At 44.1% G+C, this 10,313-nt stretch overlaps 1 protein-coding gene across 2 annotated transcripts in view; it reads left to right on the top strand.

Annotated features, from left to right (window-relative positions):
- Positions 1–1,959: 1,959 nt before the first annotated feature.
- The window catches only part of CBFA2T2 (CBFA2/RUNX1 partner transcriptional co-repressor 2), a 168,810-nt gene continuing 160,456 nt past the window's right edge, over positions 1,960–10,313 (top strand). For both annotated transcript variants that reach the window (XM_033433482.2, XM_004272726.3), the window contains exon 1: positions 1,960–2,143. In XM_033433482.2, the coding sequence (XP_033289373.1) occupies positions 2,110–2,143 (34 nt within the window). In that variant the 5' untranslated portion in view covers positions 1,960–2,109. The remainder of the gene's footprint in view (positions 2,144–10,313) is intronic.

The following is a 10,313-nucleotide window of genomic DNA, read 5'->3' as shown; positions in this document are numbered from 1 at the left end:
GGGTTTGATCCCTGGTCAGGGAACTAAGATCCTGTAGGCCATGGCCTAATTAAGGAAGTACTTAAACATAAGGGTTTTTTTTGGCTGCGTTGGGTCTTCGTTGCTTCGCCCAGGCTTTCTCTAGTTGCAGTGAGCCGGGGTTACTCTTCGTTGCGGTGCGCGGGCTTCTCATTGCGGTGGCTTCTCTTGTTGTGGAGCACAGGCTCTAGACGCGAGGGCTTCAGTAGTTGCGGCACGCAGGCTCAGTAGTTGTGGCGCACGGGCTTAGTTGCGGCATGTGGGATCTTCCCGGACCAGTGATCGAACCCGTGTCCCCTGAATTGGCAGGTGGATTCTCAACCACTGCGCCAGCAGGGAAGCCCCTGAGCATCTTTTAAAAATGTTTATTAGCTATTCAGATTTTCTGTGTATTGTCTATTCATTCTCTTTGTCTGTTTTTCTATTAAATTATCTTATTTTTCTTACTGGTTTTACAGAGTTCTTCACTTATTTTGAATACTGATTTTTTGTTAAATATGTTGCAACTATTTTATCCCAGTCTTTTGCTTAGAAAAGACAAATAAAGTTTAAAAAAAAAACTTTGGGGGCTTCCCTGGTGGCGCAGTGGTTGAGAGTCCGCCTGCCGATGCAGGGGACACGGGTTCGTGCCCAGGTCCGGGAAGATCCCACATGCCGCGGAGCGGCTAGGCCCGTGAGCCATGGCCGCTGAGCCTGCGCGTCCGGAGCCTGTGCTCCGCAACGGGAGAAGCCACAACAGTGAGAGGCCCGCGTACCGCAAAAACAAAAACAAAAACAAAAACAAAAACAAAAAAAACTTTGGGACTTCACTGGTGGCGCAGTGGTTAAGAATCTGCCTGCCAATGCAGGGGACATGGGTTCAAGCCCTGGTTCCTGGTCCGGGAAGATCCCACATGCCGCGGAGCAACTAAGCCCCTGAGCCACAACTACTGAGCCTGTGCTCTAGAGCCCACAAGCTACAACTACTGAGCTCGCATGCCACAACTATTGAAGCCCACGCACCTAGAGCCCATGCTCCACAACAAGAGAAGCCACCACAACTAGAAGCCCGCGCACCGCAATGAAGAGTAGACCCCGCTCAATACAACTAGAAAAAGCCCCCGTGCAGCAACGAAAACCCAACGCAGCCAAAATTAATTAATTAATATATTTAAAAAACCCTACAGCTAGTGTCAATCTTATTAAAAAAACTTTATGGTATCTTTGTATATAGAAGAGTTTAGAAATTTTAAGTTCTTGTTTTAATTTTCATGCCTGTTTTTGAGACTTTGGGAGGCAGGATAGTTCAGAGTAGCTCAAAGTACTGGGTCTGAAGTCAGAAGTTCCTAGCTTCCAATCCCATCTCTGCTATTTGCTAACAGTAACCAGTGGGCAATGTGGTTGGTGGGAAAGCCCTTTCCGCATGTGTAGAAAAGGGAGAATAATATTTCTCACCCTCATTGTGAGGATTAACTGGATGGAGTGTATAAAATTAGCTCAATAATATTAATAGCTAACAGCTATTAATATTATGAGCATGACATTTTAGACATTTGGAAAACTGTAGGCCAGAAAGGGGAAGTGACTTGCCCAAAGACACGCGCAAAGGCGACCAGATCTTAACCTGGACGACTCCGGTAGAGCATTGTGCCCTGCCCGCTAGGCCCCGCCCCCTAGGACCTCTGGGCCCAGGCAGCTGCCCTGGCCACAGTTGGAATCCCTGTGTATGAAGAGTGGGCCGTGCACGTGATGGGTGCGCGTGACGCAGAGGAGCAGGACTGAGAAGCAGGATGCGCCGGGATAGGGTAGTAGGTTCGCGCGGAAGGGGCGGGGCAGGTCAGGGGGCGGGGTTTAGTAGGAACCGATCTTGGGGCCGGGCTTCCGCGTGCGTTTGTCTGGAGGGCGAGAGCGCGCGGCGGGGGCGTGCCCAGCGGGAGGGGCGGGGCCAACTGGGGGCGGGGCGGCGCGCGGCCTAACGGCGGCGGTGGTGACGGCGGCAGCAGCGGCGGCCTTGGGGTCGGCGAGCTTGGCTGCTACAGGTTCCCGCAGCGGCGCCCGCGAGGGACCCGGGCCGCGGGTGGAGGAGGAGGTGCGGGGCGGCGGCGCTTGGCGATGGTGGGCGTCCCCGGAGCGGCCGCCTTCCAGCGTAAGCGGGGCGGGAAGGCGGGCGGCTGAGGGGGGCGTGTAAAGGCCTGCGGCTCCACAGGCGCGAGCTCCCGAGAGGCACCCGGCACGAGGCCAGGGTGGTAAACTGAGGCCCCAAGAAGGGCGGCGGATCCAAGGTCACGCGGCGGGCCGGGCCTTCCCGGGCTCCTGCGGCCGCCAGAGCTCTTCCTGCAGCGCTCGAGGGCTCGGAGCTCATGGCGTGCGCGAGTCTGTCGGGACCGCGGCCTCGGAGCCCCGGCCGGGCCGGTGTCCATCTAACTTGCCCGCGGACAAGAATTGTTTTGTTCTCCCTGTGCCGGGGCCACTAAGTCCGGCCCTGGAGAAATATTCCACACGCCCAATTTCGACGGATGTGTGGCGGATGGTGGAGGAGGCGAGGATGGCCCCTTTGAGGGGCCTTTTGAGTGCAGGCTCAGGGGTCTGACTGCCTTGGTTCACAGTCCGGCTCTCCTACTTACAGGCTGTGACCTTGGGTCTCTCCGAGCCTCAGTTACCTCTTCTGCAAAATGAGGGTGTGAAGAGCATCTCCAACCCCTCCCCATCCTGGTTCTGGGTTTTGTGAGGCCCGTTAGGAGGCTTGACACGGACTCTGGCACATACACAAGCGTGAAAACTGTCATTATTGTAGTCGCTGATAAACCTTAACCAGGGTGAACCTCACTCGAAAAAACTCGAAATTGGGCTCTGGTTGTGTGTGTGTTCGAGATTTTAATTTTGTCTTAGATTAGTCCTGCTTTATGATCCAATTGTTTTTCTTACCCACATTTCTCCTTTTCAGCATTTATCTACTGTTCCGCCTAGAATTGTGAGATCCTTGGAAGAGGGGTGGGTCTCTTAATAATAACAATAAAATTTTAATTGTTTTTTGTTACAATAGTCATAATAGCCAATATTTTTTGAGCAGCAGGCATTTTGCATTCTATTCATTTAATATTTATTAAATCATCTATTAAGTAAAAAGTACCATTTTGGCCCTGGGAATATAGCATCAAACTAGATAGACCAAACTCAAGCTTTGAGTTTAGTTGGGGGGAGGGGAGAGAGACCTTAAATGAGGAAACAGATAAAACCATTTTGCATGTTTTCTCTCATTTAACTCTGGTAATGTAATTAAGAGTTAAGTATTTGCGTATGCCCATTTTGCAGAGGATGAAACTGAGGAACAGGAGCTTCCACACATAAAGGGGAGGCTTTACACAGCCTCTCTTCTTTGTTTGATGGCCCTTAAATATTGGATTGAAGAAATGCAAAGTAGGTGCACCCAGCTAATGCTTCTTCATGGTCAAGTTTGCAGTTGCTGTTTTTAATGGTTTGATCCATTCCTCTTGGAGCTTATAACTAAAGAGAGGCAGACAGAGGTGACCCTTAGGTCTGACAAAGGTACACTATCTCTGTATACTGAAAGGACCTTTTATCTGAAGTTAAATTTTTTATGCCCAAATCTCTTTTATGCAGTTTTCAGTTTAAAATAAACCCTAAAGTCCAATTTTTTGGTTCTGTTATGTAACTAAGGTTTGTTTATTCGTTTATTTATAGTGTTCCTAAGAGAATTCTTTATTATATTCCTAAGCAATGTACTCAGTATGCTTTTTCTTTTAATTTGGAAGTAATAGTAAGTTGCATTAAAATGTTGAGAGCATTTTTAAAAATGACGTTCTCATGATACAGTTAGATTCAGCATTGACCATCTGCTAAGCACCAGGCCCTGTGCTGATGTAGGGCTTCCATAGATGAGTAAGAGCAGACTCTTGCCTCTGGAAGCTTACCTATAGTCTTGATTGGCTGATGTTTTTAACTGAAACTAGGTAGAGAGAATGCAGGAGCTCAGAGTCCCTTGGGGAAATAGTCTAGAGTAGGGCCTCAGATGTTTTTAGTGTTCTTTATATCAGTAAATATGGTTGAGTATGCACACACATTTATGTGAATGTTTGTTTTAAATTACAGTGTAGGCTGTATTATGTATATTTTATAATGTGCAAAAATAGACATTTTACAAAAGGATGAGCTAAAACATATATAAGTAGAAGTTACAGTATTGTCTTTCTACACCCAAGTGTGTGAATGGTAACAATGCCCCCTATGGTGGAGACCGTTGATCTTGTAGTCGGACCTTCCCCTCAACCCATGATGTCTGTTGAAATTCAGTTCTGGAGTTGTGCCTAGGTTGAAATCTTGGGGTCCAATCCTTACTAGCTTTGAGACCTTCAGCACTGCCTATCCTTTCTGTGCACTTTATTTTCCTCATCTGTAAAATCGAAATGATGAGAGTTCCTATCATCTCATTTGCAGTTTTATTGTGAAGATTGATAATATGTACATATTGGTATAATGTATATCTTAATATATGTAAAGTACTTACACTGGGCTTGACACACTAGTTTGGGTGCTGTTAGTGGCTGAGGATACAAAGACGACTTGGAATCTCACAATTTAGTAGGGGTCCTGCACAAGTACATGGGTAATGATAAAGTGCTTTAAGTTTTCAAAGGCTTTTGGGAATGTAGAGTAGGCACAACTAAGTGTTCTTCAAGGGTCCAAGTAAGGTTCAGGTAAGGAGGTGACATTTGAACCAGGCCTAAGAAGGAGAAGGGATTTTTCCAGAAGGATGAGGCTTGAACCTTATTGGCTGAGGGTATAGAGTGGAAACTGGGAGGCTCTTGAGGGCTTGGTGAGTAGTTCTCCAGATCTGGACCTGCAGGGAACCTGACTGAAGCTTGTATACCTTGTTAATAGATAAGTGATTTTGGGCTGGAGTTGTTCCTAGCGGTTGTGACGGCAAGGAAGCCTGTTCTAGAACTTTTCATTTTCAAAGCACAACAGCTCTTTCGTCTCTGGTGGCACTCATTCTGCCTTCTTAAGTTATCTAAGAATGTAAACCCCTAAATATAAGCTCCTTGAGGGTTATAATAGTATCTACATTTTTGTGATTTTATTTTGCCTAGCAAGGTAAGTGCGAAGTCCATAAATGTGGAGAAAGGTATGTAAATCCTTGAACCTACAAAGAATTCTGAGCAGTTACAAGTGGAATGATAAGTGACCATACTCATTAATGAAAAGCTCACAAATATTTTACGGTAGATAAGCATCACTGTTCAAAAGGGGTGAGAACTGTCATGTTCAGTAACTCTCTCTTTATCTGGCACTTACCCATTAGAATGAAAGAAGAGATGAGAAAGTGCACCAGAAAGACTTCTCTGAGGTTGAATTAGATGCCTTCTATTTGTTCCTCTAGGTCTACTCTCCGTCCTTTCCCACCCTGGGAAGCTGACTTACTTAGACTACATCAACTAGTTTCCTTCCCACCTGAGGTTATGGAATTGAATTACCCTGCTCCCTTCCTATGGATGTTGTCTCTGACTAGCTGTGTCCCTTGATTGAAGATTGCTGTTCTAAAGGTGGTTCTCTCTACGTGCATGATTGCTCCTTCTAGGTTTGGAAAGTGTGTCTTTACTTTGTTCCTCAGGCTTAGAGGTACTGTCACTAGTCTCAGGGTACTTAACCGAGCCCAACTCATAGCAGATTTAAAGCAACAAATGCACTTGGAGAGGAGAGAGGCTACCCCAGGTAAGGATACTACCCCCAATGAGAGGGTCTCATCCTTTCCTGTGGTCATTACCTGCTATGCCACATTGATATATTCAGTCATTTTCCTCCCAAACTATTGGATATGAAAAAAAATGGAATAAGATTAAAAACACCCATAATCTGTGACCACACAATCAAGACTAGTTAAATTGCAGTTAGTAGCCTGTTTAAAAAGGCAGGGATGTACATGAGGTAGGTTGTTTGGCATAATGGAAAAAGCAGAATTTGGAGGCAGACTTTGAGTTTGAGGCCCCGTTCTACTGGGAAGTTATTCAACCTCTGAGACTCAGTTGTTTGTTTGTTTAATCTGTAAATGAGGATAACTCCTGCCTAATAATAATAGTAATAATAACTAATATTGAATGTTTATTTTGGGACAGATACCATGCCAAGCTTATACTCACCTTTTGCCTTTTAATCCTTTGCTCTTTTAGTTAGATTATATATCCTTATTTTACAAATTATATAGATTAGGAAATTGACTCAGATGTCATAGAGCTAATAAATGACCAAGCCCAGATTAAAATCTAGATCTTTTGTGACTGCAGAGCCAGAGTTATTAACATTAAGGTAGCTGCTGAAAGCTTTTAGACAGGAAGAGTGGTTTATTTATTTATTTGTTTTTAATTATTAGGGTTTTCCTTTAAGGGACATTTATTAGTTTTTAGGATGGATTTTTATTTATTTATTTGGCTGCGTCAGGTCTTAGTTGCAGCGCACAGGATCTTTCATTGCTGCGTGCAGGCTTCTCTCTAGTTGTGGTGCGCAGGCTCTAGAGTGCATGGGCTCAGTAGTTGCGGCGCGTGGGCTTAGTTGCCCCGCTGCATGTGGGATATTAGTTCCCTAACCAGGGATTGAACCCATGTCCCCTGCATTGGATGGCAGATTCTTAACCACTGGACCACCAAGGAAGTCCCAGGAAGGGTGGTTTATATGATAGTATACTGAATGTAGCACTAGGATAAAGATGAATTAATTCACTAAGTTCATACTTCCTCCAGGGTAAGGAAAGCAGGAGGAAAGAGGTGGGGAAGTAAGATTTCTCACCTGCCAGTTTTAGCTTCAATCCTTAGGTTTTTTAAAATTATTTTATTAATTAAAAATTTTTTTTTTTTTGGCTGCGTTGGGTCTTCGTTGCTGTGCACGCAGGCTTTCTCTGGTTGTGGCGAGTGGAGGCTACTCTTCGTTGTGGAGCACGGGCTCTAGGTGTGTGGGCTTCAGTAGTTGTGGCACGCAGGCTCAGTAGTTGTGGCTCACAGGCTCTAGAGCGCAGGCTCAGTAGTTGCGGCACAGGGGCTTAGTTGCTCCGCGGCATGTGGGATCTTCCCAGACCAGGGCTCAAACCTGTGTCCCCTGCATTGGCAGGCGGATTCTTAACCACTGCGCTACCAGGGAAGCCCAATCCTTAGTTTTAGAGTATTGTTTTGAACCTCATTATAGAAAATGATCACTCAATTGTAAAGATTTACTTAAAATCGCTGTAAGTTTGAAGGCTGAGAGAGAATCTCTGCCCTAGTTATAGTTTCTGCTTGAGTAGGATTAGGGCCTACTAGCACTGTATTGACTGGCCCCATGTGCAATATGAGCTAGTACAGCCTGTCTCTGGGTTTTATTATGGCTGGCTAAGTAGCTTTTGCTTCTGTCTCTGGTTTCTCTCTCTGGCCCCTCAAAGGCCTTGAGGCTATCTGAAATTATAGGAGCTGGGGTATCATAAATTAAACTTGTAAAATGAGTCTGTAGCAGATATGTCAACTGAATCTGACTTTACGTCTAGTTTAATTCTTTAAAAAAAAGTTTTTGCTAGATTTTCTGCTGGGCACTTTTCATGTATGTTATCTCATGTAATTCTTAGAACATCCTTGAGGGGGAGTTAGTATCTCTGTTTTACAAACGAAGAAATAAGGCTCAGAGAAGTTAAATAAATTCCCCTAGGTCACACAGTTAATCAGCAGCAGATAACACTATTCCCACTTAGTTCAGTCCTGATATTGAATTCATTGAGATCTGAGTCCAAAACCCACTATTTTTTACTTTCTATCACGTGGCTCCTTGTTTTTACCAGGTAAGCTAGAGGTTTTTAGACATGTGTTCCCGAGGATACCAGTGCTCCCTGAATATACTTGATTTCCCATCAGTTTTCTTCAACAACTTTCTTTCCCTAACATCTAAAATATTCTGTGGATGGATATGATTTAAAGATTGCTGTATTAGATCTTGGTCTTGTTTAGAGGTATCCTGAATTGGCCTTAGTGATGAATTAAAAACAAAAAACAAAAAGGCAGCAGAAACTCTCAGCATATTTTACCAATTCATTCCATATGTTTCCTGATTTTAGCAGTGAAGCAGATGATGGCAATGAACATCAAAAGCCCAAGAAATGTCCATGCTAATTTTACGTGGCCCTGTGAGGAGCTGTCAAATATGGATCATCAAATATAGTATATGGACTATGCAGTGAACCTTTACTTTGGAATGTGGCTCTTTAAAATATGATTCTACCCCTCTATTTTGTATTGCTGTAATTAAATGCAGAAATCAAAGTAAAATTCAGAGTAACTCAGAGCTAGGTAACCTTCTGTCTGAATTGATAGCTTTGGAGTTGGCTAGACCTTTCAATTAAATTAGCTGATGGCAACAAATATGTAATCTGACCTCTCGACCAACTCAAGTGAAATGTTAATACCAGGCATAGCACAGCTCCCTTGACACACTACTTTGACCTTTTCCTCTCCTACAGATGTTTCCCTTATTCCTTTGTTAACTTAGCCATCTTCATGCAGAGGTCCTGCCTGCTTTTAATTTTTCAAAGCCACATGAGAACAGACATTGAAATAGCACAGATTTATTCATTTTTACCTTATATCCCTAGAGCTACACTAATCAAAATCACCAATTCCTCTAATTCACATATAGTTTTTAGCTAGTTTACTGTCTGCTTACCACTATCCAACCTCTCCCCCTCCCCAACCCCCCCATAAAAGCCAAAATACTAGTGATTTTTTTTCTTTTTTGGCTGCCTTGGGTCTTTGTTGCTGCGCGCAGGCTTTCTCTAGTTGCGGCGAGCGGGGGCTACTCTTGGTTGCAGTGTGTGGGCTTCTCACTGCAGTGGCTTCTCCTGTTGCAGAGCATGGGCTCTAGGCATGTGAGCTTCAGTAGTTGCAGCACGTGGGCTCAGTAGTTGTGGCTCACAGGCTCCAGAGTGCAAGGTCAGTTGTAGCGCATGGGCTTAGTTGCTCCGCGGCATGTGGGATCTTCCTGGACCAGGGATCGAACCCGTGTCCCCTGCATTGGCAGGCGGATTCTTAACCACTGTGCCACCAGGGAAGTCCACTAGTGGACTTTTATCCACCAAAAATATGGCAGGATTTTTTTGTCCTTAATATTGAGAAAGTGTGATTCATTTTGTTTCCCTCTTGAGACGTGGAGTCAACTTCACAGGGAGGAGGCAGGCAGAAGCAAGTTCTCTTTATGGCCGAGATTAAAGGTAGAGGTGGCTTAGGAGAGGCAAGTTCTGAGTGGTGAAGGAGAGGTAGGGGACGAGGTGATGATGGTCTTAGCTCCCCTGGCATTCATCCAATAGCTGCCTGGAGCTGCTGGGAACTCAGGAGCTATAGTTTTCATAAGCTCCTCCTTAATTTTCCCTTGATGGGTTGGTCTGCCTCAGTGGTTTAAACTATACTGTCATCTCTTCTTAAATATATTACACCATACTGTGTTAGAAAAACACAAACATATTCAAGGGTGGTGATCACATTATTTCAAAAACCACTTTTTTTTTTTTACTCCTTTTTCTTTTTTTCCCCAAACTTTGTATTTTGACATAATTTCAAACTTAGGAAAAAGTTGCAAGAATGTTATTAAAATTCCTGTATGCCATTCACCTTGATTCCCCAAATGTCAGCATTTTACTATATTTTCTATATTCTTTTTATACATGCATATTATTTTTTGGAACTGTATTTTAGAGTAAGTTACAAATGTGATACTTCTTTTTTTTTTTTTTGTGATACTTCTTTACCATAAATAAGGTAATGTATATTTCCAATGAACTAGGACATTCTCTTACGTAACCACAGCAATATACTTACCAAAATCAGGAAATACAGATTTGATACAATATTATTATCTAATATACGGACTTTATTCAAATTTTGCCATTTGTTCCAATAATGTTCTTTTTAAAAAATTTTATTTATGTATTTATATTTTATTTTTGGCTGTGTTGGGTCTTCGTTGTGGCGAGCGGGGTCTACTCTTTGTTGCAGTGTCTGGGCTTCTCACTGCAGTGGCTTCTCTTGTTGTGGAGAATGGGCTCTAGGCGCACAGGCTTCAGTAGTTGTGGCATGCAGGCTCAGGAGTTATGGCTCACGAGCTTAGTTGCTCTGCGGCATGTGGGATCTTCCCGGACCAAGGCTCGAACCCGTGTCCGCTGCATTGGCAGGAGAATTCTTAACCTCTTAACCACTGCGCCGCCAGGGAAGTCCCTTCATCAAACTTTTATCCATTGGTGGTAGCATTTATTGATGATGTTTGCCTGAGTCAGTTATTACTCTGATAGTTGTGCT

Source organism: Orcinus orca, chromosome 16 (assembly GCF_937001465.1).
Source record: "Orcinus orca chromosome 16, mOrcOrc1.1, whole genome shotgun sequence".
NCBI classification, from domain to species: Eukaryota; Metazoa; Chordata; class Mammalia; order Artiodactyla; family Delphinidae; genus Orcinus; species Orcinus orca.
This window is presented reverse-complemented; position numbering and strand designations above follow the sequence as displayed.